Source organism: Xyrauchen texanus, chromosome 46 (genome assembly GCF_025860055.1).
Source record: "Xyrauchen texanus isolate HMW12.3.18 chromosome 46, RBS_HiC_50CHRs, whole genome shotgun sequence".
In the NCBI taxonomy this organism is placed as follows: Eukaryota; Metazoa; Chordata; class Actinopteri; order Cypriniformes; family Catostomidae; genus Xyrauchen; species Xyrauchen texanus.
In genome coordinates, this window is record NC_068321.1 from 3,821,137 (window position 1) to 3,835,615 (window position 14,479).

Consider the following 14,479-nt stretch of genomic DNA (forward strand, 5'->3'; position numbering starts at 1 on the left):
AACTGTAAATGTATCAACAAGAAAAAGTATTCAGACCCTTAAACCAGTTCTTAGATTAAGCATCTTTAGCAGCGATTACAGCCTCAAGTCTTTTTGGGTATGATGCGATAAGCTTTGCACACCTGGATTTGGGGATTTTCTGCCATTCTTCTCTGCAGATCCTCTCAAGCTCTGTCAGGTTGGATGGGGACCGTTGGTGGAAAGCCATTTTCAGGTCTCTCCAGAGATGTTGGATTGGTTCAGGCCTGGTCTCTGGTTGGACCACTCAAGGACATTCACAGAGTTGTTTCTAAGCCATACTTGTTGTTGTCGTGGCTGTGTGCTTAGAGTCATTGTCCTGTTGGTAGGTGAATCTTCGGCCCAGTCTGAGGTCTTGAGTGCTCTGGACAGGTTTTCATTAAGGATATCTCTGTATTTTGCTGCTTTCAGTTTTCCTTCAACTCTGACCAGTCCCCACCACTGAAAAACACCCCAACAGAACTATGCTACAACCCTGGCAAAAATGATGGAATCACCACACCTAGTAAAAAAGGCTGGGTGAAAGTCTTCTATGTAGCAAATAAACAAATCACAGATTTGACACAAAGCAATTTTTGTTTAAAAAATGAAATACAATTATGGAATCACCTTGTAGATTGCATTTCTAAAACAAATATAAGAACAAGTCTAAAAATGCTAATTAGTCTGCAGTTAAAAGGGTGCTTACAGATCTTAATGAGCTGTTGGTCTTGGCTAACTGAAAGGAAACATGGCCCCAACTAGAGAGTTGTCAATTAAAACAATGAAAAGGATTATAAAACTCCAAGGAAATCCAACACGGAGTGTGGCAAAAGAAGTTGGTTATTCCCAGTCAGCTGTGCCTAAAATTTGGTGCAAGTATAAACAAAATGGGAAGGTTATAAAAGGAAAACATTTGGGTAGGCCAAAGATGACGTCAAAGCATCAGGATAGAAAACTCAAAGCAATATGACTTGAAAATAGAAAATGCAGAACAAAACCAATGGAAAATAAATGGGCGGAAACTGGAGTCAATGTTTGTGACAGAACTGTAAGAAATCGGCTGAATGAAATGGGATTTACGTATAGAAAAGCCAAACGAAAACCAGCACCAACACCTAAACAGAAGAAAACAAGGCTACAGCGGGCTGAAGAGAAGCAATCATGGAGTGTGGATGATTGGATGAAAGTGATATTCAGTGATGAATCTGATATCTGCATTGGCCAAGGCGATGATGCTGGAACTTTTGTCAGGTGCCGTTCTAATGAAACTTATAAAGATGACTGCCTGGAGAAAACATTCAAATTTCCCCAGTCATTTATGATAAAGGACCTGGGGAGATGGCAATCATTACCTCAACAGTCAATGCACAGATGTACATTTTGGACACTTCTCATTCCATCGATAGAAAATAGGTTTGGTGATGAAGAAGTTTTTTAGGATGATAATGCATCTAGTCCCAGAGCGAAGAGTGTTAAAGCTTGTCTTCAGGAAAGGCATATCAACTCAATGACATGGCCAGCTAACAGTACGGATCTCAAACCGATTGAAAATTTATGGTGGAAATTGGAAAAAATGCTCCATCCTGCAAAGCTGATCTGTCAACCACTATTTGAGAAAGTTGGAACCAGCTTGATTTTTTTTCATGGATTTTTCAAGTCATAAAAGCCAGAGGAGCAGCAACAAAATACTAAATGTGATTTAATGAGGATTCCATAATTTTTTCCTCAACATTGAGTCATTGCATAATTTTTTCCTCTACTTGATCTGGATAATGTATTAAACAAAAATTGCTATGTGTCATATCTGTGATTTGTTTATTTGCTACGAGGAAAAAAGCTGGGTGAACATTCTCGAAGTGTGGTGATTTTATAATTTTTGCCAGAATTTATATCACCACCATGCAGGTGAGGGGCGGTGCCGGGTTACTAAAATGTTTTAGCTCAGATAACCATTCTGTATAATTGTGGTGAGAAGAATATCATCTCAGAATGCTATTCTGAGATGCAAGTTGATGCCGTTTTTGTGGCACGAGGGGGATGGACACAATATTATGCAGGTGGTTTTAATGTTGTGGCTGATTGATGTAAACACACACACTAATGTGGTTGCTTTGGAACAGGTCTATGATGCTCAAAATTGATGTCTAGGTAGGCAGCTCACTAGATATTTAGACAAAGCCATTCAAAGTGTAACTTTTACAACTTACAAATGATAAATACAACTAACAACTGACTTTAGCCATACATTAAATGTTTTATTTCAAAAAGATGGACAATTTATGTCAAGTAGCCACTGCCCCATTCATAATAACACCTTAAAATAATGAATACTTCAAATAAATAAACTTTTGGATATTGTGTGATATACTGTAGGTTTTGACTTCCCAGTACTGAAGTTAAAGTAACTGGAGCTGCACTGCCCCTTTATGGTCAATGGTAGAATATCAAATTAATTAAAAAGAGAAGAATGGTCAATTTGATATTCTATATATATATATATAAAAACAAAACAAAAACAACAGGATTCCTTACCCACACAAAATAGTGGCATGCAACATATTGAAAATATTCATTTCCACTTGAAAAGACAATGTTAGAGAGCAATGGCACCTGAAAAGGCAACAGAATATTGAGCAACTTTATAACCAAACAAAGTGTACTATTATCTGTCAAGCAATTCTCCACTGGAATCCAATCTCTTTGTAGTGAGTTCTTATAGTGAACATCTGGCCAAGGTTAATGTGTGGTCTGACCACAGACACCATTTACAACTTTCGCCCTGCATATCACTTCCTCTTCCTCTGGCACTTCAGTTATATGTCTCTTTGGTGCTGCTGACTCATTGTCATCTGGCGGCGCACATTTTTTGTCCTCCCTCTTGCGTTTGTTCACCAATCCGCTGTTCTCCTCTCCAATTCGACCCTCGGGAAGCCCAAGTGTGCGTAAACATACTATAGCTGCTGCTTGCTCTGCAAATTTCTTCGACTTCTCCCTGAAGAAAACAAAATGAATATTTAAATACACATAATGTAGAAATGACATCAACTTGTTCTCTCTGCACAGCTATGTGTGTAGACACAATCAGACACAAAACTCACCATAAGGTGGACCGGTACTTGTTATCGGCTACAATAACCGTGGACTGAAAAGCTCGATCTTGAGTTCTCTGCTCCTGAGAAACAAATCAATTTACAAGGCTATATCCCAGTAATCAAAAGACATCATTGGGCAATTTCTAATAAAACTCACTGTCTCGTACGCAGGTTGATCAAGCTTTTCCTTTCGGCTCCATTCCAGCAAATACATCTTTGGAGTGATCTGAGGTGGGTAATCCCGTCTGTAAAAACACAGACATATATTATAACTTGAAACAAGCTAAATTCCTCTCTAATGAAGTGGGCCACAATCATGAAATACTTCAAACCTTTCGAAGCGAATGGGCATTGTGATGACATCATCCTCCAGTATTGGGTTTTCTGATTGATCACTGTTAGACTGGTGAGCAGATTTTCTAGCCTCCAGTTCAACTTTGGTCTTATTGTAAAAGTCAGCCATGTTATACACATTACTAAACAACACAAATGCAAACATTATTAAACCACAGGAACAAACAAGCACGCTCACAGTTCCAGAACAGAGTTATAGAAATATTATCCAAGATAAAGGCACAGCTTTAGGGTTGTCTCCATACAAACATTTCAGTAGTCAATGATAATTTGTGAATATATTCTATAGCCCCACCATTTATTGGATTGAAGATGAATTACCAGATTTCAGCTATGGTCTGAGCTGCGTGTAACTGTTTTCCGAATGGAGACTCAACTCTGTCTCTGAGCATCTGACACAAGCAGTATTTGGTGTTAAATGGGTTGTTGTCATAGCGAACAGCCTGCAAATAAACAAAAAAATAAAGAATCATCAGGTCTCATGAACATAATATAAAGAAGCCTCAGACAACGTCGTCCACATTAATCCGTATACATGTTCATCTGACAACAAGGTTTTCGTAACGCTCTCCATCCACACTACTGTTTTCAAACATTTTCCAGAAGTTGCTCATCTACAATGAAATGTCTGAAAATGCTAAAATCCTCTTACTGTGCATGCGGGAAAAAACCTAAGCAGTGTGGCCCTGCGTCATTTCCATGTGCGTTCTGAAACACAATTGTCCTAGTGTTTTCACCTCAGGACAGCAATTCCAATTAAACTTTCCATCACCATTGAAGCAATGGAATGTGAAGGTTGTGCAAATATTTATCTTTAACAACACTATTATAGTAGATAGCAGACAACAACAACGCCCTTACTACATGGGCCACCATCTTGATTGCAGAAATTTAGTCAAGGCCAGACCCTCCCAGACCAATACCAGATTCCCTAAGACCTAGACCAGGGGTGACCAACCCTGCTCCTGGAGAGCTACCTTCCTGCAGAGTTTAGATCCAACCCTAATCAAACACACCTGAACCAGCTTATCAAGGTCTTTAGGATTACTTGAAAGTGACAGGCAAATGTGTTGCTAAACTCTGCAGGAAGGTAGCTCTCCAGGAGCAGGGTTGGTCACCCCTGACCTAGACCAAGACTCCCCCCGAGACCCAGATCAAGACATATCTCCAAGACCAAGGACCAGGCAGTACATTTTAATGAAAAATGCTGAATTTATATTTGAAGAATCCTTTTCAAAGTTTTCAAATGCAAATTTTACCACTGCAGTCTCTGACATTTTCCAGACAGCTATTTAGAGAAAACAGTTCAGTTTTATGAGATGCCTTCTAACCCAAATGCATAGGTATATAAATAATACCACTAAAGTGAATTTAATGGTTTAGTGGACAGCCAGAAGATGTAGCTCCTAGGCTAGGGGTCCCCAAACGTTTTTTGAACCAAGATCTACTTTTAAATTTGTCAGTGTGCCGAGATCTACCAGTCCAAACAGAAAGACACAGTCGCTACTCATAGCATATCTACATATTTAATAGCACAAAACAAACAGAAGTACGCCTAATCCAGATATAACAAAACAGCCTAGTTCTAGTTATAAAAGTGACAATAAAGTTATTTCTCTACCTTAGTGGGACCTCTGGCACTGGGTGGACGCAGCTAGTTTCTCATAGTCATGGCAGTAAGAGCTGGTCGCAAGCCTTAAGCAGGCCACAAGGTGGTCATCAGTCATTGTAGATCTGTACTTTGACTTAATATTCATGAGAGAGAAAGCGCACTCACACAAATACGTTGATCCAAAAAGTGCTGTCAAGTTGAAAGCTCATCTTCTGAGGTTGTGATACTTTTGTTCAGGCAGTAAGTTCCATAACTCCCCATTCATGCCAGGTGTTGCCCTGGATTTGATCTCAATGTCATTTTGCAGTGTGAGAATCTCATTCTCAACAGCAGAGCTATCCAAGTGGAATATTGATAACATTTTGAAGGCAATACAATCCACATCAATACTTAGGCCAATTGGAAAACACAGATTGCTGGGAGCAGGCTCAATGGATGAAAAGTCAGATTGTAAAACATTTCATTGACTATATAACAATTCCTGTTGGTCAAAAGTTTACATAACTGTGTGTAACCAGGCGAAGGGCATGACCGGGCCGTGATGATGCACGGCCTGCACTGAATTAGCTGATCAGAGGGAGAGCGAGATAAAATGGAGCCAGAGGCACCAGTTTGAGAGAGAGAGACAGACATGTGGTAGCTTTGCATGTGTGCGTTTATGTTTGTTTTATGTTGAGTTTATTAAAATCTATGTCTACTGTTTAGCCAGTTTCTGCCACCTCATTGCCCATCCTTTACCTGTTACACTGTGCCTTTTAAGCAGCGGGTCGCCGCACACAAACTGTTTTCAATAAAGGTATGCACAGAGCCGCTGCCACTCGCCACGGGTAAAGTCATGGCCTCTACATGGCAGTTATAATCATAAATCACTAATGATTGCTATGTGTTGTTAGACCATAATTCTTGCACTTACATTCATCTGATAAGTGAGACAGTGCTTGTCGAAGCATGCATGATGACACAGAGGCAGAAGTACTTGCAAATTCTCAGTAATGGTGAAGATGCCATACCAACTAGTGGTTGAAATAATTACCACATTTAGTGGACTGGTAATACACAAGAAGGTAAAGCTGCAGGCCGGAGACCTCCAAATGGGGGTGAAATATCCAAAAGAGGGCGGGGTTACTCCAGAAGGGGGCGTAGTTATTCCAAAAGGTCTTGAGACCAAGACCACAAGGTATGGCACAAGAATGCACTGTGGGAAGATGACAAGCTGGTGGAGGGAGTGTGATGCTCTAGCCAATATTCTGCTGGGAAACCCTGAGTCCGGCCACTCATGTGGATGTAAATTTTACACGTGCCACCTACCTAAACATCGTTGCAGACCATGTACTTCATGACAATGGTATTCCCCGATGGCAGTGGCCTCAGTCTGCAGGACAATGCGCCCTGCCACACAGCACACATTGTTCAGGAATGGTTTGAGGAACATAATGAAGAGTTCAAGTTTTGCCCTCGCCTCCAAATTCCCCAGATCTCAATTTGATTGAGCATTTGTGGGATGTGCTGGACAAACAATTCCAATCCACGGCGGCTCCACCTTGCAACTTACAGGACTTGAAGGATCTGCTGCTAATGTCTTGGTGCCAGATACCACAGGATACCTTCAGGGATCTTGTAGAGTCCATGCCTTGGCGGGTCGGCGCTGTTTTGGTGGCACACGGAGGACTAACAGCATATTTGGCGGGTTGTCATAATGTTATGGCTCATCGGTGTAAGTTGTGTGTGAATATTGTTAATAGAAAACATTCTCAGTGTAAGTCAAACAAGTTTATGTTCCTTTACTCACATATTTGATGTATTCCTCCATAACCTTTTCTATAGACAGCACCCCCTGCTGGCAGAAGATTGAAGGGTTCCACATGGCGGCCCGTGCGAGCATGACTGAGGACGCTCCTGTAGAGTTCCGGAAGATTTCTATGTCCTCAAACGTCTTTACTAAGTCCAAAGAGCCACCGCTACAGAAAGACAGAGAAGCAAATGAAAAAATCCTGTCAGTTAGTGTACTTGTTAACCAAGCAGACAAAAGTGTCAGTGAAGAGCATGCTGAATACTGTATCAAATAAGAGACAAGTGATGTTTGAAGATAAAGAAAATTCAAGGTAAATATATATTATTTTCTCTTTTTTTCCTATGTATTGCCATTCACACAAAACAAAATAGTTCTGAAAGAAATTGATTCAATCGTGGACAGTGTTTCCTTGTGTTTTACAGGTTTCCTTAACCTAAAATTACTAGATTCTTTCTACACAAATTGTTTGTGTTAAATTGCGAAGTTGAATTGAGTAAACCCAACAAAATTAGATGTGTCAATGGAACTCAAATAAATCTGAATGTTAGCATGCTAAATACATGCTGACTTGAAGCATTACAGAGTGTAGTTTAGTATCTGTGCTATGGTTTTCACAGCAATTGCGTAACAAAGCGAGCAATCAATTTCATGTTCGCCATCTACCTGTCCTCACCAAAACTCCAACAAAACAGGAACTCTTCTAAATCTCAACATAACAAAACATAAAACTCATTAAAAGTATCTCCCTATTATTCATCTTGCACAAAAACATATAAAATAACACATAATGTGAACATTTACTATACGTATCGAGTCCCATGCAAAGCATGCTGGGAAATGGAAATCCCCTGCTCAGTTTCATCAACGCTACATTAACACCACAAAAAGTATTTATCCCCAAATCAAATGATTCAAGTAAACTTCTATTTTTACAAATTTAAATGGATAGAACGCAATTAAATGAAGTTGAGATCATTTCACCACAGAATTCTCTTAAACACAATTCAGAATTTCAGATGTGCTGGAAATGACACTGTTGTGGGAATTTTTGTGACTTTCAGAAAAAATACCATAAATCAAGAGTCCATGTACACACACCGTTGGAACTAAAAGTGCCCGAAGTTGAAGAAACACCCATTATGTAAAAAAACATCATGTATTATAAGGTAAAGACTAACTTGGCGATGACCGGGATGGACACACTTTCAACTACAGCCTGAATATAATCACAGTGGAGCGGGTGACGTTGTCTCTCCTCCTTCATTCTAAAAATAGAAAAACAACAGAATATAAAGACACTCAGCTGTTGAAATATGAACCCATCCATAAACACGAAGAAAACATCATACCTGCCATGCACTGCTATGGCTGCCACTCCAGTTTTCTCAATTCTCTTCACTAAATCCACTGTGTCCTCTAGCTGAGAGAGCACATAAGGTATATTATACACTTATATTTCATTAGAAACAAAAATTGAATGCCTTATAACAAACATTTGTGTCATATCTCTGCTCACTTACTGTAGGAAGGATTCTGATTTTACATGTTACAGGTTTGGAAATCCCATTCACAAGAGTGTTTAGAATCTACAAAGACAAGAGAGGAGGGAAAAACACATGTAAATATTTTTAAAACAGGTCCTGTCAACTGATTCAGCATGAGTTCAGTATGTGATTTGCAATAAAACAATCTTTGGAAAGACAAAACTTACAGATTCAATTTTCTCAGGGTCAGAGAGAAGCGCAGACCCCATTCCTCCCTACACGAGGGGGTAAAATTTGTTATTAAAAAAATAGTAGTAGAATAACCCAATATATATATTTTAATATAACATAATCCAACAGAAGCACAAAGCACCTTTGTAGAGTATTCCTTTGGACAGCCCATATTCACATCGACAGCCGCCACGTCATTTTCCCTGTTAACACAGTAAAGTTAAAACTGCTGGACTCTAGAGTGAGAGCAGACATTGTGATCTTAAATTAATAAAAAAAAAAAAAACCACTCATCACCCTGATATTTATCCAAAACTGTATGACTCTTCCATGGAACACAGTTTTCCATACAATGATAGTACATGGTAACAAAACGTACCATATAAGTACAGCGATGTCACACACAAACTACTCTGACTACTTTTATGGTACTTAATTGTGCATTTTTTTGTTGTCATTTTAAGCACCTGAACTCTATTCTCTATCAATGTACAGAAAAGGCCAGTGTGAATTATCCACTAAATAACATCGTACAGGATTGGATCAACATATTTGTATTTTTTTTATATTGACAAATTTTTCTTATTTTTTAACAAAACATTTTTCCTAATCTCTGGTGATTAAATGATGAAAGAATTTTCAACTTTTGTGAGTACAGTAAAAAAAAAGATGCAGTGCTCCTTTTGTCAACATATCTCCCCGTCAGAACTAAGTTATGATCAATATCAGTCCAATCTGTCCATTAACTCACACAAGTTTAGCCACAGTGAGGGCTCTTTCTGGATCTGCTGTTCCCTGAAACACAAATAAGCATACAAAGAGAGATATGTTAATTAATAGGCCTAATATGGCTACTACAACTTTTTTTTCTTTCTTAAAGATCATGCTTACAGTGGCAGAAGGAAGTATGTGAACCATTGGGGATTAGCTGGTTTTCTGGATTAATTGGTCATAAAATGTGATCTCATCTTCATCAAAATCACAAGTATAGACAAACACAATGTGCTTAAGCTAACAACTCACAAACAATTATAATCTTTCATGTCTTTATTGAACACATTCAATTAAACATTCACAGTGCTGTGGAAAAAATAAGTGAACCCTTGGATTTAATAACTGGTTGATCCTCCTTTGGCAGCAATAACCTCAACCAAGCGTTTCCTGTAGTTGCAGATTAGAGCTGCACAACGTTCAGAAGGAATTCTGGATCATTCTTCCTTACAGAACTGCTTCAGCTCAGCCATATTCTTAGAATGTTTGGTGTGAATGACTCTCTTGAGGTCTTTCCACAGCATCTCTATTGGGTTAAGGTCTGGGCTCTGACAGGTCCACTCCATAAAGTGGATTTTCTTTTTTTGAAGCCATTCTATAATGGATTTACTTCGATGTTTAAGGTCATTGTCTTGCTGCATCACTCAACTTCTACTGAGCTTCAGCTGGTGTAGAGCCACCCTGACATTATCCTGTAGGATATCTTGATAAACTTGGGAATTAATTTTTCCTACAACCGTACTTCACCTATGGGATGAAGTTTTCGTGTTAGTATGTGGTGTCCTTCTTATACCATACGTAGTGCTGTGTGTTCTTCCCAAACAATTCAACCTTAGTTTCATCAGTCCACAAAACATTTTCCCAGTAGCGTTGTGGAGTGTCAAAGTGGTCTTTGGCAAACTTCAGGAACACAGCAATGTTTTTGTTCACATACTTTTTCCCAACCTACACTGTGAATGATGTATTCAATATGTTCAAGAACGATACAATAATTTGTGCATTATTAGTTAAAACAAAGTGTGTTTGTTCATTATTGTATCTAAGGTGAAGTTCAAACCAGATTTAAGACATATTTATACATGTATGCAGGTGATTCCAAAGGGTTCGCATACTTTTTCTTGCCACTGCAAAACACTGTATTTATTAGGCATCCAACGTTCCAAAGACTTCTCAAGTTTGGGATGTTTCAGGAACCTGAATTTCACATACTCACCATTTGAAAGACCACGTGCTCCTTCTCTTTACTGCAGGTGCGAAACATCACTCGCTCGTCTGGTGCGATGAAATCAACAGTCTCCAAAACATCTGCCCAATAAATAAATGCTTAATAATAACACAGAGTGAATCCCATTTCATATTGTACCAGAGTTCACAAGAGCAATTCAATAGGGATGTGCCCAACTGATGAGTCGATTAGTGGGGTCGACTACAAACAATAATATTTTTAGTGGTGGAGGTTTTAATAAAAGTGGCAATTCTCAAATGAATTGAGATGCAACCAAGTGTTTTAAACTTTTTACGCGCTGTTCATACAGCAAACAACCGCATCAATACATTAAGGCGATCACTGTCAGAAGTTAAATCCTCTGTTGTGAGTAATATTCATGTACTTGTGAGGTGCTGTGAAGAGAAAGTCTTTTGTTGATTCGGTCTAAAACTGCTTAAATAAATAGTTGCCGAAAAACAGTTTAAACTTCTTGATGTCGTGAACTAGATGCATTCCCGCAATATTATCTCGCAGTTCTGTGTTTTGTAATACGCAGCGAGGAACACCCTGAAGCACTCCGTTTACACTGAAACACGTCATTCTGTGTTCAGGATGAGCATAATCGATTTTGTGCCGCTCTGTATTGAAGCCTTTCTTACTTTTCTTATTTTGATAGTTTATAGTTATTAAGCCCATTTATTTGTTGGATATCCGTTAGTCACCACGTTGAAGTGTTGTACTTCGCATCCGTATATCCTTCGAAAAGGCATCTGATTTGGGTCACATGAACAGTGTGTTATGTATTTTCTAACTGATAGGACTGATGCGTTTTTCGTACAGCGGACAATGAAAAATCAGAAAAATACCATGGATATGATGGATTGTTTAAACAGGCCAACTGTCAAAAATTCAAATGTAAACAAATCCACAAAAGGCCTTTGTTCCTCTGTAAGTTCTCTCTCTTTAATTCTCTGATGGTTTATCTGACTATTTTTGTGACGTTCTGTCTGACTAAGTATCTAGCGTGTGATTTATCGTACTGTAATGTCTATACAATCAAACTTCAAAATTTTAAAACCAGTTCAGACAAGGCTTTAACACAACATCAAAGTTGACCAACCTTCCCAATGTTACATTATTATCCTTAACATTGACCAATTCAAAAAACGACTGATTAGTCGATTATAAAATTGGTAGTTTTGCACATCCCTACAATTCAAAATCCAGCACAATCAAATTATCTCAAACGTGACCAAAGTAAAGTGGCCCCCAAAAAGTACTGTAAGTTACACATGTAGAAATGTTGTTGCTTTAGATAAGAAAATTGCTAAGTGATCTGAAAACAAATGATGCTTACGCATTTAACTAACATATTGAAACATTTTAGCAGTGACTTTTAAGATTCCAGTGGATGTATGCATACGTACCATTCACCACTCTTTCACACTGAGCCATTTTGAGGTCGATCAGCTCCTATAACATCAAAGGAACAAAATTATTAAACCAAACAGCACAGAAATAAGCACACATGCGTCCCTGAAGTTTACACCTAATATTAATGTCTGTATTTTCACTGTCAGTATGTAAAATCCAATTGTACTAACTGTATATGTTTGAAACGACAATAAAAACCACTTGACTTAATGTAGTGAAATGGCATTAGTGTAAATGCTACAACTCACCTCACAGTACACGATATCTGCTCCATAGTCCAGTGCCAGCAGTCTCATGGGTAGAGTGCCCACCCGTACCATAGGGGCAAGAATAGTCTTATTCTGAAAACACAACCTGCCCACACTGTTTGCCATGATCATCCGTCAACCAACCGCTGCAGACAGATGATCATATTCAATCAGGCAGTTTATTGATGTAAATGTAAACAGGCATGCTGTTTTCATGGACATAAACTGTTGCAAATTATCGGCAGTGTCTTTTAAAGACTGTGTTTAAGTAACTACCACATCATGGCGAGCAATTAAATGCACAAACCGCATAAGTTAACATTTAAAGCATTACAGACACGTTATGCCATTGCAAATACATTTAATAAAGATATAAAGCGACTGTGCTATTATCGTTAGATAGATAAAATCCCAATATTGTAGATATATGTATATGATGACAAAAAGGATTTAAGAGCAGAACTTACAAGTATCAAGCAAAACTTCAGCCTACATGTACAGCTGTATGGCGTGAACCGCACATGCTTCCGGTATGACGTCATCTCGGTGCGACTAAAAACAAGCTCCCTAGTTTAGACGCTAAATCAACCTACTGTAATCATTATCTAAAAATAAGAATAATATGTAATATCTAAGAAAAAGGAGGCCTAAATGCTTTGGACTCTATGTGGAATATTTTGCCAAAATGTATATTTCAACAGCTTGGTGTACTAGAGTTGTTCCTGAAGTAAAATTTGATGTTGGGAAATTACCAATGAAACTGTTAAACTTTCATAGACAGGTGCTTCTTATGTGGACCCTAACCTACAAACATAATTTTTCACCTCACAAATATACAAATTAGAATAATAGAGATATAAATCATAACAGAAAAACTATTTTCCTAAAAGATTGGTTTGAAAAAGACATAATAAGGGTTATACAGTTCATTAAGGAGTATGGTCTTTTTTATTATTCAGTTTTATTTTTTTGAATTGTTCACAACTTTCATAATTATAGTTATTAGATCCGACCAACAGGAAGTTGGCCATTTTGGATTTTTTTTAATATTGCAGTCTCTGAACTTTTAAATACTCATCCTAGGGGATTCATGAGACTCTCACAACATTTAGATAATGTTATGCTTATGCCACGGTGCTTTAACCTGTCATCGCTGCTTGCAGCTATATTTTTATGTGATTTGACATATTTAGTAAGTTAGTTAGTTTGATTATGTATACAACAGCACTGTTTTGTCTGACATGCAATTGGCTAATACAAGTCTCAAAACATGTATTGACTCAGCAGAAGATGGTAAATTTTTTATTTTATTTTTATATATATAATTAATTATATAAATATATTTTTAATATCTTTGTAGTGCTCAGTGCCGATTTCAACGACAAATACGAAAATTTTAAAAGGTGATGCAATGTGTTCTTTCTTGAGCTCAGGTGTATTTTTTCATTGTTTCCTTCATTCCATCTTGAAACAACTGTGGATTCTTGATACAGCTCTTCATTCAATACTTGCACCTTGTTTCCCCTGATAGCACACGTCCCAGTAAGAATATTGTTTTTAAAAACGTTTGTTGTGTAGAGGTAAATCTGAGAAAACATGGCGGTTTTCCCGTTCGCGACACCTACAGGTTTGTGGTGGAACTTCAGTAGTTCTTGATATTTTAATTGAAATGACAAATTAAATAAATATTTTGTAATCTCAAAATAGATAAATTACAAACACACGTCTCTGATCGTATACACGAAAAACGCCATTAACCCATTAAATGCTATTCACAAATTTGGTGAAAATTGGGTATTTCATGTCAGAAAATATGGTCACAGCGGGTCAGCTGCCAAAAACAAAATCCCTGCTGTATAGTAGTGAGACAGACTCCATCCAGCATTGTCATTAATCGCGATTTGCTTCGTTACGTGTAAGCAGATATATAAGTGAAGAAACAGGCTACACATCCTACGCTGAGAGATGTTTTGTCTCTCTTGAATTATGCTTCCAAAATGCATTGTCTTTAACGCTACGTTTATTTTATTCAAAATAAAAGCTGCCACAAGTTGAAGCACCTTCTAGTAATCTTTTTTTAAAAGAATTGTATTTTCAGGACTAAACGCCACGGCGCCGTGGCTTAGATGGTTAAAGCGCCTGTCTAGTAAACAGGAGATCCTGGGTTCGAATCCCAGCGGTGCCTTTTGGCTGTATATATATATATATATATATATATATATATATATATTAATTATTATTAGTATTATTTGAA

At 38.0% G+C, this 14,479-nt stretch overlaps 1 protein-coding gene and 1 non-coding gene across 2 annotated transcripts; one reads left to right on the top strand and one right to left on the bottom strand.

The window, feature by feature from the left end:
* Positions 1-2,244: 2,244 nt before the first annotated feature.
* Positions 2,245-12,755, bottom strand: LOC127638235 (tRNA-dihydrouridine(20) synthase [NAD(P)+]-like). Its single transcript, XM_052119674.1, has 16 exons — positions 12,693-12,755; positions 12,226-12,371; positions 11,971-12,016; positions 10,550-10,641; positions 9,317-9,360; positions 8,708-8,768; positions 8,562-8,609; positions 8,371-8,436; positions 8,200-8,270; positions 8,029-8,115; positions 6,848-7,016; positions 3,768-3,889; positions 3,425-3,568; positions 3,250-3,337; positions 3,099-3,172; positions 2,245-2,992 (listed from the first exon to the last, which is right to left on the bottom strand). Exons 2-16 carry the CDS (start codon positions 12,355-12,357, stop codon positions 2,737-2,739), a joined length of 1,500 nt encoding a protein of 499 aa, XP_051975634.1. The 5' UTR covers positions 12,358-12,371; positions 12,693-12,755; the 3' UTR covers positions 2,245-2,736.
* Positions 12,756-14,336: 1,581 nt separating this feature from the next.
* On the top strand, positions 14,337-14,410 carry trnat-agu (transfer RNA threonine (anticodon AGU)). The gene has a single exon. It is a non-coding gene; the product is annotated as a tRNA-Thr (tRNA).
* Positions 14,411-14,479: the final 69 nt, after the last annotated feature.